This window comes from Centruroides sculpturatus, unplaced genomic scaffold (genome assembly GCF_000671375.1).
Source record: "Centruroides sculpturatus isolate CEXI.00-Female unplaced genomic scaffold, Cexi_2.0 scaffold1090, whole genome shotgun sequence".
Taxonomy (NCBI): domain Eukaryota; kingdom Metazoa; phylum Arthropoda; class Arachnida; order Scorpiones; family Buthidae; genus Centruroides; species Centruroides sculpturatus.
Window position 1 is genome coordinate 130,312 of NW_019385317.1, and position 18,050 is coordinate 148,361.

General features: G+C 33.7%; 1 protein-coding gene across 3 annotated transcripts; it reads left to right on the forward strand.

The window, feature by feature from the left end:
- Positions 1-7,385, forward strand: LOC111637564. 3 transcript variants are annotated; one of them, XM_023383073.1, is made up of 3 exons: positions 1-5,696; positions 6,111-6,200; positions 6,274-7,385. In XM_023383073.1, exon 1 carries the CDS (start codon positions 4,149-4,151, stop codon positions 5,196-5,198), a length of 1,050 nt encoding a protein of 349 aa, XP_023238841.1. In that variant the 5' UTR covers positions 1-4,148; the 3' UTR covers positions 5,199-5,696; positions 6,111-6,200; positions 6,274-7,385. The 3 variants fall into 3 exon arrangements, with proteins under 3 accessions (XP_023238841.1, XP_023238840.1, XP_023238839.1); XM_023383072.1 differs by having other exon boundaries at positions 1-6,200; XM_023383071.1 differs by having other exon boundaries at positions 6,111-7,385.
- The last annotated feature ends 10,665 nt before the right edge of the window (positions 7,386-18,050 follow it).

Below are 18,050 nucleotides of genomic sequence, written 5' to 3' on the forward strand. Positions count from 1 at the left end.
TGCACTAAAGGAAGTGGATATGGATCGACCTTAGTTATCTTATTTAACTTCCTATAGTCCACCACGAGTCTTTGGCCTCCGCATTTCTTCTTTACTAGCAAAGCAGCCGAACTCCAAGGGGAAGTCGAGTGTTCTATGATGTTGTGTTCTAACAATTTATCAATTATCTCATTCAGCTGCTGCCTCTGCGCATAAGGGATTCTATACGGTGGGGAGTATATGGGCGCTGCATCACCAGTGTTAATTTCATGTTGCACTATATTGCAATACCCTAAATCGTAATCATTAAGCCCTAAATCGTAATCATTAAGCGCAAAAACATGTCTATACTTATATAATAACGTCTCCAGTGCTTTCTTTTCGTTTGTATTAATTCCTGTCCAATCGAAGAGTTGACTAAACTCCTTTTTGGATAATTCAGCTGTCACTCCTTTCTTAATATTTTTAGGAGGTGTGTCTTCTTCGATAGCTTCTAAAAATGCACCTACTTTTGTGCCCTTATTTAATTTGACTGTCTTATGAGTAGTGTTACAGAGTCTGACGGGAACTTGTCCCTTTTTATTGGGAGAAACTAAAAGATCGACTCTCGAAACTCCTTCTTGTTCTAATGGAACAGTTTCTATTACTCCTATCCTAATATTTCTATTAGCTCCCGCAATTTTGGCAGTAACTATACTTTCAGCCCTGGGAGGTAATCTATATGTTTCTATTAAAATAAATTCGCATTCTTCTTTCATCTTATCTGACCGTAATTTTGATCGCTTTTTGTTTTGGATGTCATTATTGAGAGGGGAAACTGCCTCTGTGGGTTGACCTACTTCTGATCTGTTTCTCTTTCGGCTGTTTTGTTTTGCCGTGTGTATCCTCCCTTCCGGGGAAATTAATTCATTCTCGCTGTTGCTTGTAAACCTATCTTTATCAAGGAAAGGTACTGTAGTTTGAAAGGGTATAGTCATCATCCCATTTCGAAAGTCAAGGAGACATCCCTTTTTTAAGATCATGTCCCTGCTGATTATGCCGTCACATGGGTATGTGACGTCTGCATCCACGAGACAACATGCAAATGGAAATCGTAAGTCCCCGATCTGGAAAATAGGATTCATAATACCGTACGTTTTTATACGATGTCCGGTTGCGCTTCGTAAATCCGTATACTTATTATAATTAATATCGACTTCTTCCCTTATTTTCTCCGCAAATGTTTTAGATATAAGTGACACCTTTGCTCCTGTGTCTACTTGTATGGTGGCGGGAATCCCCTCTATGTAACACGAAAACGTCGCTTCACTATGCATCGGCATATTTTTGTTTACTCCTATAGGTGAATATAGCAGTTTTCGGCACCGTTGGACTTTGTTTGTTTCTCAATAAAATTTGGGATATGGTCTGAGTTTCTATTTCTTTGTATAATAAGGGCGAGTATAGTTTTTTCGATGTTTATATCGAATTCGTCGACCCTCTACGCTCGTAACATTACCTTTCCATCGGTTTCGGCTTTCTTCTGGTTCTGGACGACTAAAACTAACTCTATTTTCATCTATTTCTCTTTTTCGCTTGTTTGGGAAGTTATGTTTCGGTTGAGACGGCCGTTCGCTTCTGTCAGTCCTCTGTCGTGGAGGAAAATTCTGACTTCGATTGAGCGGAGCAGATGGCCTATTTGCTTGACGACCGGGTGATGTCGGACGTCGTTCGCTTTGCCAGAAATTTGCGTTTGGTTCGAAATCCCGTCTATTGCGCTCATAGCTATGTTTATTTCTGTTATTTAAAGCTAGATTTTTCGTTATTCTGTCCATTCGTACCTTAAGTTCATTGATTGCGGTAGTTTATTTTTCCCAGTTATTGCGAGACTCCGTTGGTGGATCAGAAACCTCCTTAACTGTACGCATGACCCCGCGTGGGTGGGCTGTAACCTTTTCTATCATATCCTCACTGATTGCCGCTTGTAACGCTTCATCGAACGAGGTTGGTTCACGCAACATGGTTTTTTATCTTATTTTTACTTCTAGTTTATATAAGAATTGGGCTTTCAACCTCTCATCAAGTTCTCGGTCTTGAACTCTCCGAATTATGGCTGTTTCGGTTGCATTGGCACCTACCTGTTCAATTTCGATTTCTGTGGCTAGTGATTGTAATCGCATCGCGTACGTCTGTACATCTTCGTCCCATTTCTGTACACATGCATAAAATTTATTAAGTCTAAGTGTATAAGGGATCTGTCCAAACCTCTTAATCATTATTTTTTAGAACGTATCATAATCTCCTACATCTTTTATCTGTCTGCCTTTCCGCACGAATTCCTGCGCTAAACCTGCGAGTTTTAATTTAGCGATCGCCAGCATTTGAGCTTTTGACCAACCCGCTATCTTTGTTATATCTGTGAGCGATTCGAAAAAATCCGTTATTCGGGTACCATCTGGATCACCCGTAAATACCGGCAGCAGTGGAATCATTCCGCCAATGCCTCCTAAGGCCAATGGGTTACCCGCCGAAGTCGCACCAGGGGTTTCGTTTTCCATTCCGCCTAATTTCTTATTCTATTTGTGAAGACTCGTACTATAGCCTTTTAGCCTTGTCGGATAATAACCCCACTCCTGACACCAATATGTGAGAATCGGGGTTTTAGCATCAAAGCTTAAACCGTTTTCCGACAACGGGAAGGTGAGTCCTGCTCACAGGGTCAGTGGATGGCAATTTAGGAGGGCGAAAATCGAGTGGGAGGTCGCGGATAAGTGGACAAGGTGTTGACCGAGTACGAGTAAACACACATATTTAAGATAACATATATATATATATATATTTAATTAACTAATGATATATATGAAAAGGTTACAATAATTAATAATACTGCTAATCTCTAACCGAAGTTACAATAGGCGGTTTTTCGGTATACATCTCTATATTTACGATAAAGGATATTCTTTGGTCCTTCTTAAAATCTTTTTAGGAATTAGCTTTAGTCCACTCGAGAGAAGGGAGAGAGTTCTACTTACTAAGTTGTAGCTTGTAGAATCTAACCGTGTTGTCCGTCTTTGGCGGTCAGCGATGAGGATCGTCAATCGGTTATTTCCTTCTAAGTTGGAGGCCACCTCGATACTGGCCGGGAGCCTTCTTTATACCCATTTCGAGGGGGTGAGAACTATGACGTTATTAATGATTTAGCCGCACACCTGCTAGTGTGTTGATATTTGGATCTAGCTAGTTCGGACAATTGACATAGAGAAATTTGTTCAATTTATTGATATTGGTGTCAAGATGATATGATTTTATGATATAAATTTCTATAGGTTTGATGGCTCTCATCCATAAATTAACAATCATTTGACAATAATTTCTTTAACCTGGTCAACTATCTAGTTATTGTTTATATCAAACGTCGTGTTTGACTATGAACAAGGCGATTTATTGCCGTAACCACGTGTTACGTGCAACCAACAGGTGATAAGAAATATCTCTTATTCCCTTCTTGTTGATACTAACGTCTATAGAATAACCGTTAAACAAATAGAGATGATTTCTCTTATTGATATTTTAACATTCTCTGTTTTTTTCTTATTCGAGGAGAGCGTCTCGGTCATTGACCGTAGAAGTCCTCCTTTTCTCTTTTACTAGGAAAATTCCTAGATTTATACTGATCTAAAACAGAAAAAAGTTTTCGGACCTTCACATTATTCTTCACTCGGCAAGAGTCTGTATCAGCTGAAGTATCTTCCAACAATCGTAAAATCAGGCAATATTACATAAATGAAACTACGATAACATCTTCAACTGATACATTTTTTCAACTATTCTTTAATGTAAAATATTTCTGATTTTACAAAAATATGTTTTTTGTATTCATTTTGAAATATTCAGTAAGTAATTGGTAATTACTGATAAACGTTAAACGTCATTAGTACAGATTTATTATAATTATTTAACAAAATCTTTTTATACGATTATTGGTATTTTATGGCTGATTATTTTTATTTGTAGGTCACTTTAAACTGACAAATTATACATCATTAAATGACTTTAAAATATCACAAGTTATTCACGTATCAATGCAAATATAAAATCTATATAAATATAAAGCCAAATCAAGTAACTAAATTTATATATGTGATAGTGTGACTTTCGTTCCTAGAATATTAATAAACAGAACAGAGAAAATGGGGAATTATATTTCAAAATTAATCAGCAATTTTAGAAAAATTGAAGTTTTCAGCAGGAAAAACAGTTCAAATTTCATTTGGACACGATCGGATCGTTGTGTATATTATAATTTCTATGCTACATTTTCTGTATGTAAAGTCTTTGGCATCGAACCGTTCGAAAAATGCTGTTGTTTCAATGATAGAATTTATGGAATGTCACAAAATACAATGAGTACATTTTATAGTTATTACGTGAATATACTTCAATGTTTCTTATGGTTATCCTCGCTTTCATTATTTCTGATGATTTTCAACGAGAATTATATTTGCCATCGATGTTTTCATCTGTACAAAAAATATGGAATAGAAATGAATGTCGTGCTTTTAATTCTAAATATCTACGTTGCAATTCAATTTACAATTCTGAAGAGAAACAAAGTTTTTGGCCATTTCATAAAAAGCACTTACCTTAGCGAAAAACAGTTGCCAGTTCAATTGGAAGTGCCTCTATTAGGGTATTTGTTTTGCGTATTCGTCATCGCTTTATTTGTTTCGAATGCAGCAGCGATAAATGTGTTTCCAACAGTCAAGAAATATGCTGGAAGTGAATACGAAGCAACTTTTTGTTCGATTTATTTTTCGTTACTGTTTCTGCAATTAACAGGACAGATATGTTCAGTTCTTTTCGTATTTTCAATTTGTGGAATAATCATAGCGAAAAGGCTTATGAAGTTGTCTGAAGAACTACAACAAATAAACACAACTTCTCTATTACTGAAGAATGAACTACAAGGAATCTGCGAGAAGCACACAGAGATTTGGGAGATTTTTCAAATGATCAACAAGAAATGGAGAGAACTTTCTGCTTTGATATATGCCCACTTTACATACGAGACATGTTTTTTGTGTTACGCTGCCTTGTTCTTTGATTTCAACCTTCAATCTCGAGTCTTTTTTAGTGGAATTTCGTTGATATTCTTAACTGGAAGTCTTTTGGTTTCTTGGTCTCTTTCTTATTTGACTTCTTTGGTAATTATATTTTATTTTTCTTATTATATTTATTAGCTATGTGAATAATGTTACAATGTCTATGTTATATCGATAATTTTCTACGTAGATATCATTTTATAACACATAGCTAATATAAAAAGTATTAAAAGTAATATTAAAAGTAAGTGATATTCTGTAGCTATATTATTTAATCAGTCTTTAATTATTCAATTAAATTACTTCAAAAATATTTCTTTTTGCGGTAAGAAATCATGAAATTACCTGACAGAATTTCATATGATAAGCAGGAAAGTGTAAAATTAAGTTAAAATAAAAGTTTTATTAAGTTGATTTTGCTTCGTTTTAATAAGCGAAAAAAAAAATCTAAAGTATTCTGTAAATAAAATTTTGTTCGTGTAATTAACTATAATTAAAACCGCACATTTAAAAACTACACTTAACATTAACAATAAATAATTAATAACAAAGTTATTTTATTTTCAGCTCTATGATAACTTCATTTCTATACAGAGATTTTCATCAAACAACTTGTCAATTTTATTCAAGTTTAAGGTATAGTATTAGGAAGTAATAGTATAATATGCAAGTAGTTTATAATATAGAAATGAATGAAAATTTGACACACGTGCGGAGCGAGTGGGCAAATTTCCACGAATGGGATAATCACTAATTATAAACGAATTGTTATACGGTAGTTTGTAGTTAGACTACTCCTATAATACTATACTGTACTTATAAAAATAAAAATTATGTATAAACACATTGTCTGTGCAACAATTGATACATATAGTTCCCATGCTATAAAATGTTTACCTCACTGCTTTATGGCACGGATGCCATAAACACTGTGTTTATACATGAGTTTGTGTTCTATAAATACAGTGTTAGAGGTGTAGTCTACCATAAGTTTTTTTAAAATCTAATTATTTACGTCGATTATGTAATTATTTTTTTAAACATTCTAAGGTTACTTGCTTCATGAAAAGGTTCAAAAGAGCTAAAATGGGAATTTCTATTAATGATTTCTTCTACGTCCAGAAAAATTTCTTGATTCGGGTAAGTTTATATATAGATATACTGTATGACCTTTAAACAATCAGCACTTTTTAAGCATTGTTCTTATTTACAGGTAGTGAGTGCGTTATACTCCATTTTCTCTTCGGTGTTGCAAGTGACAGGAGTGATGAACAAGCATAAATCATGTATCAAAACGTCTACATTCAGTAATTTCACAGTCAATAAGTTTAATTCTACTTTAGAATAAATCAACAACTTTAAACGCTTGAAATTTCTATTCCTGTTAGTGCTAAGAACATATCTTTTTGTAAATGCAGGTTCGGTATACACCTGTAGTAAACATAAATATATATATAATTACGTAATTATAATTATATATATAAATATATATAAACACGTAAAATATAGTGAAACAACATCGTACGTATACTTACAAAAAACAAAAATAATATTATAAATATTCAGATTTTACGACTATGTTAATGCTTAATAATTAACATCATTTCTCATTTGTTTGTAGTAGTAACTCTACTCAATTAAGCAAACCTTTATTATTGTGTTTCTATAGTAATTTGGCTGCAATTTTCAAATCGAATGCTTTAACTGATAGCCATTTAAAATTGCATACCATTACAGTGTCACTGTTGTCCATCTGCCCTTGAATTTCGAAAATGATAAATACATGAAAAACCAAATTATATATAGTAAAACATCGATCTACAGGCTATCAGTCACTATATGCCAGAAGCCAGGCAAGATTCACTTTTAACTAGATACGCACTTCTAGTCTGTACTGGAAGTCACGCGATTTTTAAACACTGCAATCAAAGGATTTTTATATATCGCAGCCTGCTATTTTGAATATGTAACAAGAAATAAATGCACATTATATCTAAGTGTTTTATTGATGCAATTATGTGAAATTCTGTCAAAATATTGCATTATATCTTGGTAACATGATACACTAAAAGATATATTTATGCACAAATAACAGTAAGTTATAAAATTGTTTCATAAGTTTATTTTGAAATATTCATTATAAAAAATTTTACACTTAAAATTCAAATTTGTAACCTTGTTATCTTTACATGGTACATGGTATAAGATGACAATATTAAGTAATAAAATGTTTACTTAATACAGTAAAGCCTCGAAAACTCGGCCTAATGTGGACCGAAGGGTGGCCGAGTTTTTGAAAATGCCGGGTTATCGGGAATGGGGTTAAAAAAGGATAAATATGCGTGTTTCCTCAGAAAATATTGTACTGTACTTGTATGTGTTGTTTGCTTGAGAATACAACAGAGAATAAACTGCCCAAATACCCTTAAACAAAGGAAAAGTACTGTACGTCCTTTATGAAGGCATAGAGCCTTTACTACATGAAAATGAAAATTAATGAATACATAGTGTACAGTAATTTACCTGATAAGACACCTCAGAAAAATACTTTGTGATGCATAAAGCTGTCTATGACGAAAATTAATTATCTAAGGGTATTTTTGCCCTGCCAGGGTGTGGCCGAATTTTCGAGGCTCTACTGTATAACCAAGAGGCCACAGATTAATTACATATATGGAAGATTGTAGCTAATACAATGTTGTAAGTGTTGTTAAAATAATATATGAAATGATTTTAAACTAATTAGCTTAATTCAAATTTTCTAAAATTTTGTTGATATGTTAGAATTGTTCTAAATGTAACCATCAAACGAATTTAATTAATGAAACTGTAATTGTAAAATCTTAGTATTCAACTATTTTGATGTGCCAGTGCTGAGATAGTTATTTTAATTTGCTAATAGAAATAAATATTGTGTATGTTTATAATACAAAAAAATGTAATGTAGTTAACATTGGATATGATTGTAAACGTCTAAAGCCAAAAATTTTTTGTTTCTGTAACATTAATTTGCGTTTCACAGCCATTTTAATATATTTAAGAATGTCTTTTAATGTCTAGGAATTGTTCACTGTAAATTTCATCAAATTTACTCACATATTTCATAATATCATGGACTTGATTCTATTTGTATTGGATAAATACTGCGATCAAATATTTAACAGTTTCACATAATATGAGTTCAAGTAATTGAAATAATTTTGATTTGTATGATGTAATACAATAACTTTCGATTTTCAAGAGAGCCAATCAGTGAGAAATACTTTGATTGATACAATCTGAGATTATTTTAAGTTCTTTCAGCAGATGGGTCTGTGAGAGACTGATATACAAACAACCCTTGGATGTGTGCAGTTTACACACAATAGCCATATGTTATGAGTTTAGAGGTTTCAAGTATAGAAAAATTACTGGTGCCACTTTGATGACTTTATTCGTGGATTGGATTCTCACATTTCGTGATCTGAACATTGTACTTAAATCACCTATTATCTACTACTCCACTGACTAAAGTCAAATATCTGATCAAATATAAGTTTTGTGAACGATTTATGAATTACACAGTTGCTCTTTGCCTGCAACATATGAATATGAGTATTTCAAGAGCAAATCTACATAAATACATAACTTAATTTAAGAAGGACAAATGCTACAATTTGTTCAATGGACTGTCCACTCTACACAGAATATTTTGCGAAGACTAGTACTGTCTATAAAGGTTTCACCATATTTATTGTTCAAGTGAGCATCGCTACTGAACGTTTGATGTTTCTACGAGTTTCCTGGTTTCACAAATGCATTATTTATGTGTTAGAAGTTTGTGACTTTTCGGTCGGCACCACCTTGGTGCCCTGTCAGGAATGACACCACCGTGTTTCTGGAAACACGGAAACCGAGACGACGATTACGTCACGCCGTCGAGCGAGCGGTCCCGTACGTGGTCAGACGGATTCGTAATGTCGATTCGAGAGACAACATTGGAAGTGACTCCGATACACTTAACAATTAACAAGGGTTTATTTAAAAATCTATTGGATAAAGTGTTGTCGTAGAGAGTTCACATACGATTCGCGGGGTGATAAATACCTTTGGTAATGGATCCCGGTCGGGTCTTGTTGAATCGGAGAACAAGATCTTCTTATGGGTTTTTTCAGGATGTATCCAGTTCTGATGGGTATTGTGAATACGGGGGCGTAAGGCTCCCGTTCAATGGTCAGGATGATATGTCAGGCGAGTGTAAGGAGAGTTGATTGGAGTCGACGATAAGGTGAAGGGCGAGATCGAGTAAAAGAGTCTACCATTTTTTTAACAAATATAAAATAACAATTTATTAAGAATAGGCAAAATGACAAAAGACTACACGAAGCTCGTTTCTATACCGACCTAAAGTTTCTATACCGACAGAGAGTTTCTATACGACAGAGAGAGTTTCACCGTGCTTTCATACCTCTGTATAGCCGTCCCCTTTGACGATTCTGAACGATCCAAGGGTTATAATCCAGTTTCGGCACAAATCATATATCGCGACTTTAGCGATGATTTAATTCGAGGTTCATCGGAGATCGGAATTCCGCAGGTTCGGAAGATCGGCGCGATGTCGTCTATCCAGCGTTTGTTCGTAGACTCCCCCGAGAGGGGGTAAGAACGGCCTTTTATCCGTTTTAGTGGGGAATTTCCACCACGTGATCGGATGTACATAAGTTAAAGGTTATAGGTGTTCCAGGGATCTATAACAAATGACGACATTTAGATGCTAACTATCAACCTTTTTGCAAGATGAGATGCAAGTTCTGCAGAGAACAATGGATGTTGCCAGTTAAGACCGGAAAGTTTACACAATTCCGGCTAAAAATCGTTTTTTCTTCTAGGGCGTTACATAACAAAAGTTTAATTAATTAACAATTTTGTTAATAAAAGAGCGATAATTCCGTCACCAAGATTCCGGATTTCACAGTATTTTTAGTTATCCAGGCGATCGTGCACTAACACACACACACACAGAAAAGTTTATCCTATGGGCGACGATTAATTCGGTGACGATTTGATGGATGATGATTGCAGGGAGGACGACTTCTTTCCTTTCCGAGGACTAAAACGGCGACTAACTCTTTTCGGCCGTCTCTGATGATATTCACGAACGATTTCGGCCGTGCAGAAGTTAATAGTTCACGAGAAAGCGTCATGTTGCTTTCGAGAAAATGTAACGGGAGACTTTCTCAGGTAGCTAAGAACAACAATCGTTGCGTAATTCGCAAAATGTTATTATTAAAGACTATTTCTAATATAAGAATTTCTGCTATCTTACAAGTTGTTGGCAGATCTGTATTTTATGTCAGGCTCATGAAGCAATTGAATCAATATGTCAAAAAAAAACCAAAAAGCAGTAACGTATCAATTTGTTTACTTGAAATGTTTTAGTCCAGTTTTAGTTCTGTTCTGAATATTTTGTAACTAGACAGAGTTATGTTATCATTCATAATGACTAAGTTAATCCTTTATAATTGAACACTTCAATAACGACTGACTATTACTAGACACGTATAAACTACGTGATCAATTTGCAATTGTTAGGAAATGCCTGCAAAAAATCGCATCTGTCGTTAAAATTAGGTTTGCTAATTAACAAACTATGAATCTCCACTTACATCTCTAGGACATGACAGAAACAACACTAAGCAGCTGTAATGATGTTCCATCAATGTTGCATAATTTTTGCATGCCTTTAAGGCTTTTTAATCGGCTATTTTTCTATGTTTACCAGACTCTTGTAGATCTAATGACTCATTGTATACTACGTTCAGAAGAAAACATACAGATATCTGTTCACTATCTCATAAGTGTTGCACTGCTATGTACGAATACATATATAAAAAAAAATATAAAAGTATATAAATAAAAGACTGCAGCTTTATAATGCATAAAGAAGATATGAAATGGAATCACTTAAATTAAAAATCGAAATATTTGCAAAGTAAGAATCCAAGGAACCAAATAAATTATTAAGAAAAAAGTGATGAAACCAATCATAAATAGGAATAAAGCCGACATAACAATATATAGACTGCTTAACATGTCAGAAATAATTATAAAAAAATCTATTATCTTTCTTAAAACAATTGTGAATTTTACTAGCAAATCACTTTTTTTTCGCGATGCAAAACCGTTTCACTAAACTTCATAACATAAAACGCGAAACAATCAATAGAATCATTACTCTTCCTAAATGATATCCAGGCTCTATTCCTAGCGCTAATTAACATCCTATAGTCCGAATCGAACCATGAAAAAGAATTCTTGTGTCTCCTGATATTAGAGAGGTTGTGGCCGAAGTTTTCATCTCTAAAACGTGAACTTCGAACTTCGAGCGCCGCTCGAAGTTTTACGTTCACGTTTTAGAGATGAAAACTTCGGCCACAACCTCGCTATTAAAACCCCACTTACAAGCCAAACTAAAAAAGACAATTATTGAGGACTTCCATTGAATCAAACTTATTCGAATGACATATTTCCTCCACAGCCAATCTTACTTAATTCATCAGTAGTAGTGGTTTGGACCATACTGATCACAAAATTAATTTTTTAATTACAAATTTGAATTAAATTAATATTAAACCTTGGTTGCTTGTTGTTCTCTATTATATGTATTTTCTTAGCACAATGCTGCTGTTAAGAACTTATCACACAGGAACACTTTCAGAGGAAAAAATATTATTAAAAGGAAATTCTACGAACATTGAAATTGTGAGATAAACCGAGGGTCAGGGATCAATCTCCCACTGACCACTTACTCGGCAATAGGTTGATAAATCCCGATCTCGGTGTCGTTGGATGGCTAGGAGGGCAGTTCGAGTGGGGAGGGAGGTGAGCAAGTTGATAGGCGTCCTTAAATGACAGGAAACAGGTTTAAAACTAAACAAGCATTTATTATATACTCAACTAAGCATTACAAAAGGTTAAAAGCGGTTATCTCTACTATTTACATAAATTCGACCACGAATTTTCGAGTTCGAGAGAGAGCGCTTACAAATCCTATATACTCAAAATACCTGTCGGTGGCAGGGCGAATTGGCGAACGTTCAGGGTGTGGTGTCTTCCGTGTCTTCTATTCGAGGTCCTCTCTTATTAGCTGGATCGGGTCCGCTGAATGGAGGCTCGGGAGTTTCGGTGACACTATTACTAAGTATAACTTCCTATGACGAATCGCCCTGAGGTTACGGAGATTTGAGCTTTTATACTTTTTCGTGGGAGAGCTGACACGTCATCGATGCTTGTTGACGATGACGGTGCATTTTTCACACCTAACTGTAAACTTCCTCAGCGAGTTGTGATACAATCGGTGAAATCCGATCTAGTACAAAATCTTCGGGTTTTTTTCCGAAGTTAATTAACAAGAAAATTTAAATTTTTAAAAGACCCGCAAAAATCCGCGGTCTCACAAAATTATTAATACTAAAGAAACACACAGAATGAAACTTAAATACTGGCAGCCATTCTTAAGTAGCAAAGCCCATTAAGATGTTCTAGCACCCTCCCCTCATCATTCCCTACTGTTCATGTCACACCAACCTTTCAGTGTATGTTACAAGGATCACTCACTTCTTTGTAATCTTTCCCATCTTGTCTGTGTTCTCTGCACATCTCATCTGAATTATGTCACATCCTACAGGTATTACGTTATTATATACTTAATCTTAGATTTGTGTTTAACCTCTTTTTTTATTTTATTTAGCACATGTTATACTATCCTCATGTATATATGTATTGAACCGATAGAACTATTACCTCCTTTTTCCCCCTTTTTAAACTATGTGTATATATCTTGCGAGTCATGTTGGTTTAACTGCCACTATCTCAGGTAATTATGTTTTATTATATAAATCATTGTACACGTAACCTAATTTTTTCAATGAATTTTTTTAATTTGTAAACCTGTTATCAATTTACTGATAAATATGTAATAATAGGACTGAAGAGGAGCATTAAGTCCGAAATGCATATCCGTCCACGCCAATAAAATAACCTTTTTCCTCTGAAATTATTCCTGTGTGATAAGTTCTCAACAGCAGCATTGTGCTAAGAAAATACATAAATTAATATTATTTTAACAATAAGTTTAATATATTTCGTTTAATTATTAAATTTATTATAAAATTATGTTGTATTCATTTCTATGAATAATTTTTAAAATAAAAATTTCTTGTATAAATTAAGATGTGACAATTTGAAATAATATTATAGCAATAAGAAAAAGCAAAATAGGGAAATAGTTTAATATAATAATTATTTAAATTATATTTTTTACTTATTTATTAAATACCTACCTATACAATGCATTGATTTTGAAAATATCTGTCTTTTCTTTAATTAAGAATTGTAATAATTAAGATTAGTTTTAAATATATTTTAATTAATTTCTATACATTTAAATTTATATTATTGAGTATTTATTTAAATATAATTAGAAAAAGTTTAAAAAATGTTAAACTCCAAGAAAACGAACCTCTGATTGTAATTGCTTAAAATTTGTTTTTCATATGATAGATGTACAAATAATTGTTGAATTTTCTTTTTGAAACCGTGTCCTGTTTTATATTTGTGGCGTAATAAACACTAGTATTGCGTTTTATTCTAAAGACACATGGCAAGTTTTCCATCAAATTCCTTTATTAGTTGATACGTTACATTGTTTTTTACTCGTTTCGGGCTTTGCCCCTCTTTAGTCAACTAAAATACAATATATATATTTAACTTATAACAGTAGAGAGTTTACATAAAATAATGAGTACATAAACGATATATAGACGTACCTTTTGGTTACACTTTGTATAATTTAAAAACGTAAAATCTGCTTTAATCTTTGTATAACTAGTATATATTATAAATAAATTAAAAGGTTAAAAGTTCTAAAATCTTCTCTTATAAGCATATTTCGATACTACAAACTGTAAAAAATTTTTAACTGTTTCCTCCCCCTCTTTACCTTCCACCCCCTTTTTTATTTTTTCTTATGCGCTGGTGTCTTAAGTGTTGCCATGTATGACGTTCGATAGAAAAAAAGGAAAAAAATATTATTATAAAAATATTATTTATAATATATTAATCCAGTTTTCGTTTATTTTAAGACTTAAGTTTTTATTTATACTGTCTTTACTTTTCATGATTTCTATGGTTTCTTTAAACTTTCTGTTGTACGTTAATTTTTCTTTATGCAGTATTTCTACGTTATCTTTATCTATATTACAGTTGTTTATAGTACAATGTTCGTAAAATGCAGAATTTATTCTATTGTATTTAAGATCTGCTATGTGTTCTTTCAGTCTAGTTTTTACTTTTCTTTTTGTTTCTCCTATGTAATGTTTTTTGTTTGCGCAGGTACACGGAATTTTGTATACTACACCTTGGTTTTCGATCGGTATTTGCTGGTTTTTCTTCTGGTTCGTGGTTAACAGTCTGCTTTCCATTTTTTGATATGATGGTGCTAATTTGTAGTTTATTTTTTCTATTTCTGCGCTGATTTGTTCATATAAACCTCTAATATATGGAAAGTTAATATATTTTGTTTTAGTTACTTGTTTATCTTTATTTTTACATAGGTTCCTGGGGTCTTTAATTCTGGTTTCCCATTGTTTTAGTAATCTTTGCGGAAATCCTGCTAAAAGAAACTTCTTCCCTAATTCAATTAGATCTTCGTTTATATGTGCTTCTTGGCTTGTCCGGTTTATGATTTTGTCGTATTCCATTTTATATATATTATATTTAATGTATGACGGAATTTTTGATTGATATCTTGTTGTTACTTGGTTAGAGCTCGGTTTCTTGAATGTTCTATATTCCAGATGATGTTTTAATCTTGTTATTGTAATATCTAGGTAGTTAATGCCTTGTCTTGTTATATCTTCGGTCTCTATTTTAAATTTTATTGCTTTATGTATACTAATTGTCTGCTTGTGAATATCTTCTATTTTAATTTCTGTTTCGTCATATATTATTAAAATGTCGTCAACGTATCTTTTGTAGAATTTTTGGTATGTTACATATTATATTATCGATGTCTATCATAATTAATTCGGCAAGTTTCGGGCCGATTACGGATCCCATACTTATCCAATCTGTCTGAGTATAGTATTCTTCGTTGGTTTCGAAGTAGTTACTTCTATACGTAAATTCTATTAATTCTATTATTTCTTTGTTGACTTCTAGGTTATTAAGCATTTCTTCTATTAGATCCGAAGTTATTGATGGGTACATGTCAACTATGTCGAGGCTTGCTATTCTATACTTTTCTTCTATATTAATTCTGTTTAGTTCTTTTATGAGTTCGTCTGCGTTTTTAATTGCAAGGTGTGAGTTCTGGTATTTTTTAAGCTTTTGTTTTAGAAATTTTTCCAGATTATATAACGTTGAATATTTAAAATCTATTATTGGTCTTACTTTTTCTCCTGTCTTGTGCGTTTTAAGTTTTATATTTAGGTTTGGTATACGGTTATTTTCTTCGTTTAGTATGAACCATTTTTCTGTTTTAGTAATCTTGTTAAGTTTTTCGAGTTTATTAATTCTTTTCTTAAGTTCTAAATATATTACATCTATAGGGTTTATCGGTAGCTTTTTAAAATTATTATTGGTTACAATTTCTTGTTTTTTATTTCTTGTCCACTCTTGGTTAACTATTACTGTTTGTTTTGATGGAAAACTTGCCATGTGTCTTTAGAATAAAACACAATACTAGTGTTTATTACGCCACAATTGTTGAATTCTTATGTCTAACTGTTGAATTTTTAAAAATAATAGACTCATTATAAAAGTCAGTTTCCGAACTCTTTAGAATATCTTACTACTGTGACAATGCCGAAGGGCCTCCCTATTCTTCGGCACCACGGGATTGTAGGGTTGACATCGCGTCGGCGAAGATCGCAATGACAAGGTTCGTCAGGACTGACACAGAGACCGTTAGGTTCTTGAGCGAACGATCGCGTGTGTGAGCGAACGGATTCGGGATGGAGGGAGAGACAACGCACTGGAAGTGACTTACGCAGAGACGAGTTAACGTAACAACTATTTAATTGGTAACTACAGGCCATACAGGATATACAATATATATATAGAGAGAGTTTACAGTAAATACACGTGGCGATAAATATCTTGAGTTTTAGTGATTCGCTAGTAGGTCTTGAGGCTCTTGACGAAGCGTCCAGTTAGGCAATCAAGTATTTTCCAGATAAGTCCAGATAATAGGCACTTAATAAGTCCGATGGACGACAAACTTAATCCAGTGAAAAGCACAACGCACACGGAAAAAGATACGGAGCTTCAGACGGATCTCTTCTAGGACTGGGCGACGACTGCCGCACTTTGTTGTTCTGTTGTAGATATTGTACTATTGAAATCGAAATATTAGGTCGAGAGGTGATGAGAAAGCGTTGTTGTCAGGCTTGAGAACTTAACATATGTTTTGCTCCCAGGTGCGAAAGTTGACAGTTATTTAACGAAAGTATAACTACGATAACCTAAACTCCGAGAACAATGTGTTAAACAGAGATTTTCATTGGCAAGCGCAAATGCCTCGAAATCAATAATCACTCGCATTAAAATAATAATAAGTAATTACCTTCAAATTTATGTATATGTTAATAAGTCAATGAACTTTACTAAATCTCTAAAAGACATATTTTATATATCTACACAGTTGTCTAAATAGTGGTTCATTACATCGAATTTTACCACCTCTTTAATTTTATTTTTATATATTTTGATCTCAAACTTGTGCATTTTTGAAGATTTACTTTTATCTAGAATTAGGTCTAAGTCAAATCTTTTGTCAAAGACGAACTTTTAAATAAAAATACTTTCTGAAGACGGTGCTCTTGTATAAGAGGTTCTTGCAAAAGAAGTTCTCGGCGAGTATCGAATCAGTCTCTCATATTATCTCTTGACTCAAAAACAGAGGAAAAATGATATTTCAGTGAGGTATCGAATCAGTCTCTTAATATATATATATATATATATATATATTAAGAGACTGATGTGACACCACCGAGTCTCACTGGACTCGGAAATCGCGACTTTACGTCACGCGAGCCGTAGCATACGAGGTTTGGACCCGGAATGGAGAAAACGGAGAGAAAAACAGAAGAAACTGCACTCGAGAAGGTTAAACATAAGCGTCCGTTTATTTATATATGAGCTACGTTAGTTATACATAATTTAAATTAGATTTACAACAGTGAATAAAATGCTAACATAAAGTACATAAATCGTGGTCAGTAATTGATCATTTTCTATTTCTAATTACAACCGGTTTCGCGTTTAGTTTACGAGAGAGAGAGAGCGTACAATAGTGCGCGGGCAGGATAAATACCTTAGTTTGTATTGTTGATCAAGTACCAGCACCAAAAAGGTCCAACAGTTCTTTTCAGTTGAGTAGGTGTTGAGGTCAGTTGAGTTCAGTTGAGGTCTTCTAGTCTTGTAGGCGAGGAGGAGGTGTTGATTGACGTTCAGGAATCTCGGCGGGAGGTAAACGATCGGCGCACACACACACACCAATAATAACTTCCACACCCTTACTCATCGTGCCTGTCCCTTTTATATCAAGTCCTCTTTTTCGAACTTTTCCCCGATATCGTCAGCGATGACGATCTTCTTGGTCCAATGAGGTGACGGGTGACACAGAAGTGTACTCATCTCAACAAGAAACCCAACTCGTGGGAATCGAGGTTTTTATCGATTTATTTTTTTCGTTTTCCTTTTCTATTTTTCTGTTTTCGCGTTTCGTCTTTAAAAAGTTCATTAAACAAAAAAATTTTAGTTTATAACACGAAATTTTTCATCCTCAGATCACCCTGGGCTTTCTAAAATCGAGCTTGGTTTCATTGAGTAAGCTGGATTTTTCCCATTGAGGAAGTGTTTTACAAGTTTGTTCCAGCTCTCTCTCCCGCTTTTTATTGCGGTCGCGTTACAATGTTGTTATTATTTTTTTTTCTCGGAAGTTATTGA

What these genes read in the sequence shown, in the direction of transcription:
- LOC111637564 (XM_023383072.1), top strand. Translation starts at nt 4,149, where the DNA reads ATGGGGAATTATATTTCAAAATTAATCAGCAATTTTAGAAAAATTGAA.